Source organism: Macrobrachium nipponense, chromosome 47 (genome assembly GCF_015104395.2).
Source record: "Macrobrachium nipponense isolate FS-2020 chromosome 47, ASM1510439v2, whole genome shotgun sequence".
Lineage (NCBI taxonomy): Eukaryota > Metazoa > Arthropoda > Malacostraca > Decapoda > Palaemonidae > Macrobrachium > Macrobrachium nipponense.
In genome coordinates, this window is record NC_087222.1 from 36,712,387 (window position 1) to 36,726,619 (window position 14,233).

General features: G+C 41.4%; 2 protein-coding genes across 2 annotated transcripts in view; one reads left to right on the forward strand and one right to left on the reverse strand.

Annotated features, from left to right (window-relative positions):
- The window catches only part of LOC135204508 (uncharacterized), a 2,357-nt gene extending 135 nt beyond the window's left edge, over nt 1–2,222 (reverse strand). The window contains exons 1-2 of the mRNA XM_064234680.1: nt 1,643–2,222; nt 1–1,134 (exon numbers count right to left, since the gene is read on the reverse strand). The exon at nt 1–1,134 is cut by the window's left edge and continues 135 nt beyond it. Of these exons, the coding sequence (XP_064090750.1) occupies nt 673–1,134; nt 1,643–1,759 (579 nt within the window). The 5' untranslated portion in view covers nt 1,760–2,222 and the 3' untranslated portion in view covers nt 1–672. The remainder of the gene's footprint in view (nt 1,135–1,642) is intronic.
- Nucleotides 2,223–7,783: 5,561 nt separating this feature from the next.
- Nucleotides 7,784–12,300, forward strand: LOC135204912 (uncharacterized). Its single transcript, XM_064235168.1, has 5 exons — nt 7,784–7,845; nt 8,631–8,704; nt 9,275–9,466; nt 10,553–10,640; nt 11,132–12,300. The coding sequence occupies exons 2-5, from the start codon at nt 8,637–8,639 to the stop codon at nt 12,257–12,259; spliced, it is 1,476 nt and encodes a 491-aa protein (XP_064091238.1). The 5' UTR covers nt 7,784–7,845; nt 8,631–8,636; the 3' UTR covers nt 12,260–12,300.
- The last annotated feature ends 1,933 nt before the right edge of the window (nt 12,301–14,233 follow it).

Below are 14,233 nucleotides of genomic sequence, written 5' to 3' on the forward strand. Positions count from 1 at the left end.
TGATTCTGAACGGTCTAGAGCGGTACTGAGGAGGTACTGAGGGTTCTGGGAGCGAGCTGCTGTGGCCCTGCTCTTTTAAAATCTTGCCTGGGTAGCTCCACCCCTCCAGGGTCCCCTGTGGAGAAGTAAATCCAGGAACAGCCAGTTGGAGCAAAGAGGGTTTTTCTAGAGAATGGAGGCTTTCCTTTCAGTTCACAGGGGCAACTTGCATATAGGCAAGGCTGAATGAGTCTTATTATAAAGAGGTCGCGTAGTCGAAGTTGATTGGCATTAGAGCATCTCTCCTGAAGGTAGACTCTGATATATGTTTCACCTCCCTCACCACCTCTTCCTTGAGAACGTGTTTGGTCTTCACTTTCTCTCGCATTTCAGCGTCCAGCATCCTCGCATGGTCCCAGAAAGCGTCCTTGTCGTACGGAGGAGTGATTGTCGTCTGGAGCATCCTACCGATGTGGCAGCCGAAGGAGAATGTCTTGTGTTTCTCCCAGTAACGGCGGAGGTTGAGGGTGTGTCTGCTTCGGATGCTGTGGCTGTCGCAGTCTACTCCGGCCTCTCGCGCGAGTTCGACCAAGGCCGTGTTCACGGCCAGCACAAACCCAGAGTTGAAGGTCACACCAGCGTTTTTGCACTTGTCATGAAATTTTCTCAGGGTTGGCGCCCCCAAGCTGCTAATCAGGTAACGTGTGTAGTCGGCTTAGGGTCCTGTGGGAAGCCAAACGCCTTGTACAGCAGAGGCGTGAACTCGGATTGCAGATTCCCCTCAATGAACTCTTCCACCTCGTCAGGATGTTCTTCCAAATACTCCCTGATCTCGTTCTTCAAGTAGAGTGTCTGCTCGTCGTTTGCGATGATGCCTACCTGTTCTTCGTCATCTATGGGAACCCCACCAATGACCTCTTCCAGGATTTTCAGCAGCACCAGAAAGATGTAAAAGGAAGCGTTGCCATCCGTGATGTCGTGACGGAGGCTTATGAGCAGGATTGACTGGTGCGGGAACCCAGTATTACATTCGTGTGTGGGGGTGAGTTGTCCCCGCATGAGTCTAACGCACCACAGGGGTCCGTCCTCATTCTGAGTGTAGGTACGGCTCATCAGAGCAGTTAATTCCTCGATTAGATTGTCTCCACTCACTTCCTGTGGAGGAGGCAGTGGAATGTTCGATTTAATACTTTTAGACTTTCAAGAACTGTGGCAAATAATACTTTTTTCAAAGTAATTTAAAAAATTTACTTAAACATTACATCAATCAGATTTTTTCAAGTGTTAACACAAGGAGTTTATCAAAAAGCCAAACGAGAAAAACTTGTAGGCCTATATAACTTTCTGTGACATTAGAGTTATTTTTCTTTTAATATTTGTGGAGCCTGAGAAAACCAGTTAAAGAAAATACTTATCCAGTGAACTTAGATAGAAAAGAGCCAGTTCTTTTAAGTGAGTGAAAGTGTGGAGAGAGCAAAAATGAAGAATCGTTAGAGAATCAACAGAATAATGGATATTGTGAGAGAGATAACACAAAGTGTATTATAGTACGAAAGTAATAGACCATTTTCTTTATTCTTATAAGGTTATGAACTTCAGTACCTCTGCTTGGGGCATTCCCCTGGGGCATTCCATTGGGCCACACCCTTGATGCTCAACTCACCTGGAAGTCAATCTTCCTGCCTTCCATCTCGCATATCCACAATTCCCCGTCACGATATCGAAAGCACGTCCGCAGAGTTTGAATTTTGCTGAAAGTAAGAATTAAATAATTTAACATTTTGTGATGAATGCTTCATGTTATGATAAGGATTAAACAGCAATATTCAGATTGAATCAGATATTCGCAGATCGAATGATGTCGATATTACATCTCTTGTGATGAATCTTCGTGTAATCATCAAAGTGGCACTTTTGAATGATGAATGAGCCAATTTTCATGACCGTTTGGACAGGTTATACATTATTCATCACTACTTACAGTGATTGACAAGAGAGAGAGAGAGAGAGAGCCATACGACTGTTACTCTTCACTTCCCATCTAATAATTTAGGATTAATAATTTAGGAAAAGGTTTAGTAGACCCATGACCCTAATTCACCCTAGCTAATCCCCTACCTAAACCTCAAATTGATAATTGACAGCCAAGGTCAACATAGGTCACTTGGCCTTGTCTGACAATTGACCCGGAGTCCTCTCACTGGTGAGGCGGATCTCCTACCCAGTGTGCGACAAGTCCCATGTGATATCGACTTTCCATTTAGTGGTTTTTAGGTCTAAAAGAATCAGGTTTCCCAGATCAGGTCAAAAGGACAGACTGCGTAGCACAGCTCAAAGACAACAAGAGAAGGATAACTGAAAACCCTCAAGTTGAATTAAGGATAAGGATTAAGGAGGACCCCTTTTGGAGCTACACAGTGGACTGTTGATGAGGTCAGGTCAAGGATTGAGGTCACATGAATGTGAACCACATCACAACGACATTCTGAAGATGATGCGAAGGAGATATCGTAAACTTAAAAGCAGAGTGGCGTAAAGTCTCTCTTGGAAAATGATGCTAAAGACTCATCTCTTTGGGGGATGGGACCTGCTGACCCGTGACCTTTGCTTCACCAGGTCAACTCCTAACATGCATTTATGATAATGTGAGCCATAAAGTCTAGTGTATAGGACACTTGGCACTCGAGTAAGAGAGCTTAGGTCAGATTCTCAGGCAAGATCAAGCGACTGAGGCATGACCCGTCACAACACACCACGCCTCTTGAGCCAAATGAAGCAGGTCATACCCAGGGCATCGGGGGGCATTAAGTGTGAGGAATTCCTCTCACAACGATTTTATTTTCTAATGTTTTATGTATTCACTAGTTTCCATGCTATTTGTCTTTTATTATAGTCAAGGTCCTTTAAATATACTCGGAGAGGTCGGCTCATCCGCGAGCGAAAATAAGTTCCCTCTGCGCATGACGTCACGCTACGAACAGTCTCCCCTGACAGCACTGACTCTGACATGTATATGTAGTAACACGATGCAAGGATACCTTTCCAAAAAAGATACTTCTTAAGATGTAAATAGTTCTTTTTTTTTTTTTACTTAGAGTACAGATTTTCCTTATGGCAGACCATACATCAAAGTTTCATAATAAAATTCAATATCCCTACCTAGCAAAAAGTTTTTCAATCTGTATTTAAAACTAACTGCACTGGGATGATCATGAGAAACCCTCATCTGCCTAATGCATCCATAAAAACTTTCAAGACAGTCTTGATTTAATCTCCGTGTCATAATAAAAGAAATGTCATGACTCTGTTTTAGCATGTTATGTAGCCAAATCATTGAGTGGCAAGATAATATCACACTTTTTTGGAATTTGTAAAGGTAATTAAATTTTGGGTTTTACTCTCATTCCCAGCATAGTTTCGACCATTTTTGTAGAGCACTTTTCTGGCTATCCAAATTTATCCTAAATGCATTGCGGGCTTTCATGTCACCGAACATCATAGAGGAATTCATGACATCGAACCATTCATTCACTGTAGCTATAAAATCGGCAGTTTCGTTCCAATTGTTGCTCTCTAGTAAGCCCCTTTCTCCCAAAAAATACAATGCCTTAGCACATGATTTTGAAAGTAGCTGTACAGCATACTTTACACGCTGTCTTTGTAAGCCACTTACGTTGATATGTGTTTCATTAATTTTATATGCTAAGGCATACTCTGATACGGTTTTCATTAGCATTTCACGGACATAGGCATCAGATACACTATTTCCATTTCCCATAAGAAAACCCTGGTCCAGAAAATGATTTCTAATTAACTTTATCAAATGGGGAGCATCAGCAAATATGAAGACATTTCTGTCAGTCCATGGGTTTTTAAAAAAAGACTTCCAGCTTCCCGTCAAACCTCTTAACATAACCACTTGAACTTTATCATGAGGCTCTTACAAAACGTCCATCCCTTTGTCATGACTCCACTTACTAGCAATATTCATTCCATCAAATGAAATAACGGCAAGTTTTTCTATTTCCGCCATTGTTTCTGGTTTTGCCTTCATCAGTGACAGAACCGACTGCAAAATACCCGGCGCACATTTCAGAGTTTGGGCTCGTTTGTTCAGTGTACTTTTTGATGGCAGAGGAAATCCTCTTTTAGTTCGCAAATATGAATAGCAATTGTACTCATACTTCTGAGAGTGAAAGCTGACGATATGTCTTCATCGCTCCATTGACTGACAGGCTTATTAGTTATGAGAGCATTTATCTGTGTTGTACTTAGCACAGGTTGAAATAACTTGTTAATTTCATTTAATGTGAACTTAGGTTCTGTCACTTCCATTTCCAAAATAACCAGTTTCAGGAGTTCTTGATTGGTCTTTTCCAAATGCTCTATTTTTTTCTTTAGCTCTTACACTTCCTCTACTCGTTTAATTGTATTTTGTTCAGAACTCTCTTAAGGCTGTGCAATAATTTCTTGAACAGAGACTTCTGGAGAAACTTCATTGGTCTCTGAATGACAATTCTCCATTTCACATAACATTTCCCGGGCTGTCCTCTTGAGTCCTCGGTTTATGGCTCGTGCATATCTATCCTGTTCATTTTCAGATACATTGCTACCTGAAAAGACAGTGTTGCATTTCAGATTTTATGAAATCACAACAACAATTTCTATACTTAAAGAACAAAAAACTGAATATATTTTATATATTTAATGGTTACTTAAAGACAATGGCAGAGAACTTTAAATTGATAGTCTAATGCAATTTACTTTTCGTAGTTAGGAGTCACAGAAGGTAAAATATTTTAGGAAAATAGAGTCGAAAGGAAGAAATGTATCATGCAGGATTTTGGCCAATTGCTCAACTTGTAACTTACCATTAGGTAAAAAAAAAAAAAAAAAAAAAGGGGGATGGCACAGCCTCTTCCTTCAGTGCACGTTGATTTTTGGGTTTTTCAGTTCCCAGGAGTCGGTACTTCATGTCATCAGCATAGTCCTCTGCTTTAAAATGGAACAAATTAGAGCACGCTTCCAGTTAACATCGTCTGCACGTTTGCAAGCATGCATCCATTTCTTCTTCGTTTTTTCTTCTTTTGGGAAACTAAAATATCGAATACCCATATTAATGGTCTTTTTGTTATTATTATGGCATCCAAATACAGCACAAACGGAAGGCATGGCTGCTGGAATTTAATAAACGTGACACAGATCAAGTAAGACTACCTCTAGTCAGGTCAAACCTCGGCTACCGTCTCCGAAACGCGACGTCACAAAAGCTCCGCCCACATGCGCGTAGCTCACTGATGAGCCGACCTCTCCGAGTATATTAGTGTCGGTCTCATAAGAAATTATTGATTGATTTTCACTACGTATTGCCGTCTGTCAGGTAATCGACAGATAGGAACTGTTACTGTATTTCTATTCATGTGAAAACCAAATGTATTCGCATGCCCATATATTTTGTAAAGATATGTACGTCTACATTGCATGACATAATAAGGGTGAAAGAACCACATCTACTCGAGAATGACACTCTTAACATTGTTTTATCTGATTTTGCTATGTTCTGGTACGTAATATCTGTGGTGCGGTTATCACCGAAAGGATGGTTTTACACAAAGACATAGTCTTTTGACATAACCGTCAGTAGACGTTTTAGTAACGAAGTATAATTACTGTTTTAGTTATAATTCATTTGTCTTTATATATGTGAAATTGTTCTTGGTGAATGTTTTGCGCATATTACGTATGGTAAGAGCTGAAGGTGTTATTGGGTCTTGTTTGTGCCTCTCCCCAGAGAAGCCATTAGGAGAGGTCAAGAGATCGGGAGGGGAAAGGAAGGGTAGTAGTTCGCCCCTCTGAACGCTCCTTTGCGTGCCCCTCTAGGGGTGTGTATGCGTATGTGCGTATTACACTGTATGGGCGTGATATCGCCCAAAATTGTATTGACACACACTACCAATTAATTGACTACATTTAATAAATATGTTGAAGTTGCGCACTATTATATTTGGAATTTATTTTTGACAACGAACTTGATAATTATTGTAAAGTTTTTTATGTTCATGAAAACCTTGTAAGTCAGTTCTACATTCGTAGTAATTGTAGAATTTCTCTCTTTTCCCCAACAAAACCCGAATGCAGGACGGAATGAACAGCTTCTAGGCTCAACTTTTGAGGTGAACTGTTACCCAGATTCTTTTAATTTTGTCGTAATTTGTCTCATTTGAGTGCCATTGATTTACAATTCCACTTGAGTTATTAATTTCATTTGTCACTCATATGTTATTACTCCTTGATATGTTTAACTTTTAGTTATTAAATTAATTTTAACTTTACATTTATCAAATGCGTTTCAATATCCCTCAATTTTATTTCAACTTTCCTATGTTTCAGTTTTGTGGATGGTGAATATAAATTGATCTGATAAACCTTTATTGTGTCCATACTTTAAGGTTATGCAAATAACTTTTAGAAACGAGATAACACAGCGGTCCTCTAAGGTCTGAAAATCAACCCGTGAGTATCGCAACATTGAGAGAAGAGAGAGAGAGAGAGAGAGAGAGAGAGAGAGAGAGAGAGAGAGAGAGAGAGAGAGAGGCCTGCTCAGTAAGTGAAAGTACTTAATTGTGGTACTATTCATTAATGATATTGGTGTGTTATCCTCGCTAATAATGAATTGGGTTGAGAGATATCTCCCCGTAATTTAGAAACCGCAAAGGGAGTTTTGTGAAGTTGTTACGGAAGGCTTTTAGCGGTTTTTGACCAAGTAACAACGTTAAGCATATAATGGAGTCCACTATAAGTCCATCTTTTTCGCCACATTAGGGCTCCACCCTCATCCCAAAATACAAAACAGCGGCCAACCCAATTTATAAAGATGGAAGAGCGCCCTCTGGAGGTCCTTCGTCCTGAGCTGTTCCGCTGTTTCTGGACACCTAGGCAGACGAAATGGAGTAGGCCTGGGCGTCCTTTGGGCGCTTGGGATGCCTGGATGGTCCTGGGGAGGACATTAGAAGGACTTACAATTAAATACAGATTGTCTTGAAGGATTGATAACATGGTACTATCTACAGTTCCGTGTCAATAGGCCTCTTTAACTAGACCTAAGGGTATTTTCCTGTAGCTCCTTTTTTTAAAGATACCTCCTATCATAAGGAAAATCTCTCTCTCTCTCTCTCTAATGGAAATTCTCTCTCTCTCTCTCTTCCGTGTCGTAAAACGCATGCAAATGCAAGCGTCATCCATTATTCATGTAGGCTCCACGATATTTCGTGAACTGGTCCTACTCCTCCCCCCTCACACCCAAAGCAAACGTGTGATTCAGCGGTCAGCTCTCTCTCTCCGTTACCAAAATATTTATTTATTTTATCGTATATTTTTGTTTATTGAATTTTAAATGCCTTTGTTTGTACTTTTATTTATTTAAAAAATATTATATCTATAATCTACGACCCACAGCAACTGACCTACTACCACGTACCATCAAAGCGAGAGAGAGAGAGAGAGAGAGAGAGAGAGAGAGAGAGAGAGAGAGAGAGAGAGAGAGAGCCGCTCAAAGTCCATAACCCGCAGCTAACACCAGGATTGTAATCGTACATCTGCCAGCATCGCTCCTATAGCCGAGTTGCTCACTTTGATTATATTCATTTATTTTTAAGCAAATAACGAAGGCATTTAGATAAAATTTATTAATATTAAATAATTAATATTTATTTTCGAAGAAAAATCATCAAGTAATACACGAGATATTTTATATTTTAATAATAAAAAATAATAATAATTGGCTAAACGTCAACCGGAACGTACCCAGCTGATCTGCACCATGCCGAGTGAAGCTTTAGTCTCTCTTTAGTGATATAGTGACTTATAGTGAGTGTTTGACTTATAGTTTAAGTGCATTTTACATATACAAGTCACTTCTAAACACTATTATGCTCGTTATTGTGATTGGGAAACATATACATTGATTTTTTTTTTATGTGAACCAACGAACGCTGCCAAATGACTCGAGTTGCCAACTATAGTGAAGCATTATAGTTAATTGAATAATTAATGTCTATAGTTTTGGATAAATAAATTTCATAGTTGGTAATTAATGAAATTATTTCATATGTAAATAAAATGTCTTCAGGTGGCGATAAGGTTCGGGGAAGTAATCTTAGGCTACCTTCGGACTACGGCTGTAACTGGATTATACCAGTTATGTGTGAGAGAGAGAGAGAGAGAGGGAGGAGAGAGAGAGAGAGAGAGGCAACGTTAAAATTCAGATCATACTCTATCTCACACACTCACAGACACGCACACGAGAGAGGGAGAGAGAGAGGCAACCCTAAAACTCAAATAATATTCTCTCTCTCTCTCTCCCACACATACAAACGAGAGAATCTTAATTAATTCCCTCTCACACACACAAACACACTAGACAGAGAGAGAGAGAGTCTGATTTAGGCTAAATTTCTCTCCCTCTTACACACACGAAAGAGAGAGAGAGAGAATCTTATTTAATTCTCTCTCTCTCTCACACACACACAAACACAGCAGAGCGAGTCTGATATAGGCTAAATTTCTCTCTCTTACACACACACACACGAGAGATATTTAAATCCAATTTTTGCCTCTCTCTCTCTCTCTCTGAGTACCTATGTATATGGCAGATCGCGATGAACGTCTCGTCTCCTCTAAGAAGACGAATCTCCTGTCTCCTGAATCACTTCCAATCGTCCAAAAGGTGAGAGAGAAAGAGAGTGGGACGATCATCCACTCATTTATAACTATAGTACATAGTTCACTATACCTATAAGCACTTTTACGCACTTTTGTAAGTGAGAATAACTTAAAAGAAAAGTGACTAAAGATGGAGATTAATCGCATAGAGTTAAAGTCATAATTATTGTAGTACGATACTTTATAGGAATTATTTCTCTCTCAAATCCTTCTTCAATTATAGTATAAGATTTTATTTAATTATTATATATTCTTTATTTTTAATTGCAATTACTTTTATATATATCTATATTTATTTTTGGGCACCCTCACCTACCCGATAGTGCCCATATTTTAACCACACGTGGCATATCCTCAGATTTGGGGTACATGGAGAATTTGTAGATGGGGGTGGGGGGTTATGGTGGGTCCAGCATTAAAAAAAAAAGATTGTGGGTAGGGGGTACATTTGAAAATAAAATAAAAATGCCCTTAGGTCTAATCAAATAGTCTATCAATACGGAACTGTAGCACCATGTTATCAAGCCTTCAAGATAATCTTTATTTAATTTTGTCCTTCTGATGTCCTCCACAGGACCCTCCAGGCATCCCAAGTGCCCAAGGACGCCCAGGGGGTGAGATGGCTGCAGCCCGCAGGAGCAGGAGCCAAGAGAATGGAGCTGGCCCACCGCCTAGGCCTACTCCACTTCCCCGTCTGCATAGGCGTCCAGACAGCGGAACCTCTCAAGACGGAGGACCTCCAGAGGGCGCTCTTCCATCTTTACAAGTTGGGTTGGCCGCTGTTTTGTATTTTGGGATGAGGGTGGTGCCCTAATGGCCCCCGATGCCCTGGGGCTCAAGAGGCGTGGTGTGTTGTGACGGGTCATGCCTCAGTCGCTTGATCTTGCCCGAGAATCTGACCTAAGCTCTCTTGCTGGAGTGCCAAGTGTCCTATACGCTAGACTTTATAGCTCACATTATTATAAATGCATGTTAGGAGTTGACCAGGTGAAGCAAAGGTCACGGGTCACCAGGTCACATCGCCCAAAGAGATGAGTTTTTAGCATCATTTTCCAAGAGAGACTTTACGCCACTCTCCTCTTAAGTTTACGATATCTCCTTCGCATCATCTTCAGAACGTCCTTGTGATGTGGTTCACATTCATGGGACCTCAAATCCTTGACCTGACCTCATCAACAGTCCATTGTGAAGCTCCAAAAGGGGTCCTCCTTAATCCTTATCCTTAATTCAACTTGAAGGTTTTCAGTTATCCTTCTCTTGTTGTTCTTATGCTGCGCTACGCAGTCTGACCTTTTGACCTGATCTGGGAAACCTGATTCTTTTAGACCTAAAACACAACAAAATGGGAAGTCGATAATATCACGTGGAACTTGTCACACAGTGGGTAGGAGATCTGCCTCACCAGTGAGAGGACTCCGGGTCAATTGTCAGACAAGGCCAAGTGACCTATGTTGACCTTGGCTGTCAATTATCAATTTGGGGTTTAGGTAGGGGATTTGCTAGGGTGAATTAGGGTAATGGGTCTACTAAACCTTTTCCTAAATTATTAATCCTAAATTATTAGATGGGAAGTGGAGAGTAACAGTCATATGGCTCTCTCTCTCTCTCTTGTCAATCACTGTAAGTAGTGATGAATAATGTATAACCTGTCCAAACGGTCATGAAAATTGCCTCATTCATCATTCAAAAGCGCCACTTTGATGATTACTCGAAAGATTCATCACAAGAGATGTAATATCGACATCATTCGATCTGCGAATATCTGATTCAATCTGAATATTGCTGTTTAATCCTTATCATAACATGAAGCATTCATCACGAAATGTTCAAATTATTTAATTCTTACTTTCAGCAAAATTCAAACTCTGCGGACATGCTTTCGATATCGTGACGGGGAATTGTGGATATGCGAGATGGAAGGCAGGAAGATTGACTTCCAGGTGAGTTGAGCATCAAGGGTGTGGCCCAATGGAATGCCCCAGGGGAATGCCCCAAGCAGAGGTACTGAAGTTCATAACCTTATAAGAATAAAGAAAATGGTCTATTACTTTCGTACTATAATACACTTTGTGTTATCTCTCTCACAATATCCATTACTCTGTTGATTCTCTAACGATTCTTCATTTTTGCTCTCTCCACACTTTCACTCACTTAAAACAACTGGCTCTTTTCTACCTAAGTTAACTGGTGTTCACAGGCTCCACAAATATTAAAAGAAAAATAACTCTAATGTCACAGAAAGTTATATAGGCCTAGAAGTTTTTCTCGTTTGGCTTTTGATAAACTTCTTGTAAGTGTTAAGACACTTGACTAAATCTGATTGATGTAACATTCAAGTAATTTTTTAAATTACTTTGAAAAAAGTATTATTTGCCACAGTTCTTGAAAGTCTAAAAGTAATAAATCAAACATTCCACTGCCTCCTCCACAGGAAGTGAGTGGAGACAATCTAATCGAGGAATTAACTGCTCTGATGAGCCGTACCTACACTCAGAATGAGGACGGACCCCTGTGGCGCGTTAGACTCATGCGAGGGCAACTCACTCCCACACACGAATGTCATCCTGGGTTCCCGCACCAGTCAACCCTGCTCATAAGCCTCCATCACGGCATCACCGATGGCAATGCTTCCTTCTACATCTTTCTGGTGCTGCTAAAAATCCTGGAAGAAGTCATTGGTGGGGTTCCCATAGATGACGAGGAACAGGTAGGCATCATCGCAAACGACGAGCAGACACTCTCCTTAAAGAACGAGATCAGGGAGTATCTGGAAGAACATCCTGATGAGGTGGAAGAGTTCGCCGAGAGGAATCTGCAGTCCGAGTTCACGCCTCTGCTGTACAAGGCGTTTGGCTTCCCACAGGACCCTAAGCCGACTACACGTTACCTGATTAGCAGCTTGGGGGCGCCAACCCTCAGAAAATTTCATGAAAAGTGCAAAAACGCTGGTGTGACCTTCAACTCTGGGTTTGTGCTGGCCGTGAACACGGCCTTGGTCGAACTCGCGCGAGAGGCCGGAGTAGATTGCGACAGCCACAGCATCCGAAGCAGACACACCCTCAACCTCCGCCGTTACTGGGAGAAACACAAGACGTTCTCCTTCGGCTGCCACATCGGTAGGATGCTCCAGACGACAATCACTCCTCCGTACGACAAGGACGCTTTCTGGGACCACGCGAGGACGCTGGACACTGAAATGCGAGAGAAAGTGAAGACCAAACACGTTCTCAAGGAAGAGGTGGTGAGGGAGGTGAAACGTATAGCCGAGCCTGCCTTCAAGAGAGACGCTCCAGTGCCAATTGACTGCGACTACGCCATCTCCAACGCGTTCATCCCAGGGGACTTCGACGCGTGGAGGGACAACAAGCATGTCAGGGGAGGCGGGATGTTGTCCTTCATTCAGATGGAACTCACGCAGAGCATGACGTTCCATATAGTGGCCAGCGTCTCTGGGGCCATGTCGTACACCATCAGTTACTCCACTTGGCACCTCACAGACGAAAACGCTCTCAGGTTCCTGAAGAAGGTGGAGAGTGTTGTCGAAGACTTGGCGACCTGAGTTTAAGGAAATTTAATAAAATGTTAATTCCTTGAAAAATACCTAATAGTAATTAATCCTTTCCTTTGAGAACTGGGTAATGTTAAAAACTTAAAAAAAGAGATTCTTAAACAATATAGTGGCTTAATGAAGAAGGGTTTTGAGGTGAGGTTTCTTAGGCCCCAGCTCTCCTTTACCCAAATTGTATATTCATGTGTATATATGTATAAATAACATATAAACTAGCTGACCAATCCGGCGCTGCCCGGGTAATCTCTGAATGACAAAAGATAAAACTCTCTCTCTCTCTTTCATTCCTGTTAGATAGTTGCTTCAGTTACATTGCCCAACATTATGACACTACGTATCACCACTTCTCGCCCATCCCCCAACGTTTCACCCATTAGGGTTGAAAACTCTGACGTTGAAGGGCATCGGGAGTGGTCTCCTGGTTCATGTTCCAGTCAACCTTAAAAAAACTATCGGGAATTACACCCTTCTAAAATTCTGCAGTTTTTTGGTTACTTTTTTGAAATATTCACCACATTCCCACCCCTTCTCATGGGCCCCCTTCCTATCAGGGAGTGCCGCTATTCTTCTCAGCGACTTTGAAGACTATGGATTAGACACTAATATCCGTTGTTCTTGGTAATTTTTACATTTCACCCTCTTTACCCAACCAATGGTCTGAGTTTAATGCTGTTTTCATTATGACCTTTCCCCGGTTTGATATTAGCTTATATTTAAAATCTCGTCAAAATCGGTCAAGAAATGTGAATTTGTGTGTTCATACACATACATACATATAGATAGGTATATTACATCTCCCTGCATAAATGAAAAAAAAAATATATAAACCAGTTAAATTAAACCTCGACATTCATTTTTCTGTAGATAAACTGCTTTGGGAATTAAGGAGACCTTTTGTAGTGGGATAGAATAAGGCCAGTAAATTGCCCAACTCAGAAAAATTACCTTGAGAGAGAGAGAGAGAGAGAGCAGCAATGGTTTGGTGTGTTCATTTTGAAATAGTAGATAGCTCTGTTGTGGACAAAAGAGAGGTACTATGAAGAGTGCTGGACAGATTCTAGGAGGAATGCATCCCTCAGATCTACTGAAAACAAAAAGTTGTTCTCCGTGATGAAATATAGCACCGCATGTGCCGTTTCCCTCTAAAAAGGAGTCTGCAACTCTTTACGCGTATGACAGTGAGAGGTCTAACGCCAGTTTCCAGACCCAGTCACCCTCTCCACTACAGAGAACTGTTGCTGTCGTAGAAAGATCCATGATTGACGCTGTTAGACATCTGCCACAATAATAAGGAAGTGGCTTACTTGATTGCTAGATGGCAAGAAACCCTCTGATCACATCAGATTCTTAGCCTGATTCAAGCGACTGCAGCCATAGCAGCAACCGGAACAACTGCCCTACATCTCGACTATATGGTTCCACAAGGAAGGCATGCGTGCTTCCCAAAGAACATTTGGCTCATAAGAACCCTGACAATTTCTGCAAATATATTACTGAACAGGTTCTGAAAGAAGGAATAAGAGATTTCCTAAAGCAAGAGATGATGACGGAGTAATATTCTTGAGCTCTGCCTCAGACTGTGGTCATGAACACTTGAATGAAACCCAACAGGAATTCTTGTGAGAGGGAATATGGATGGAATCCCCTTCCTCCACCTGTGGGAAAAGGGTGAAGGAGATGAAGAGAAGGACAAACTTGAGGCAGTGGAATGGCAGTACTTATGCCTATTCATCTTCCATTTGCATCCTGCTTTTTTTCTCCCCTTAGGAAATTGCCGTAATCAATGTTCTGGGGGGCTTCTTCCATGGGGAAGGAAGCCTGGAACTGGAAACTTGGCAGCGTTCAGCTCTTAGCAGTTGCATCAACAGCAAGGGATGATGTATAGGGTTGTATTACAAGAGACCTGGGAAAGGGTGCACTTCAGGAAGAGGGGGGTGGGGGGGTGGGGGGGGGGGGGGGGTTTGG

Coding starts and splice junctions, on each gene's coding strand:
- LOC135204912 (XM_064235168.1), top strand. CDS start 8,637: ATGAACGTCTCGTCTCCTCTAAGAAGACGAATCTCCTGTCTCCTGAAT. Junction 9,467..10,552: donor GCGCTCTTCCATCTTTACAA/GTTGGGTTGGCC, acceptor TCTTACTTTCAG/CAAAATTCAAACTCTGCGGA. Junction 10,641..11,131: donor GCAGGAAGATTGACTTCCAG/GTGAGTTGAGCA, acceptor CCTCCTCCACAG/GAAGTGAGTGGAGACAATCT.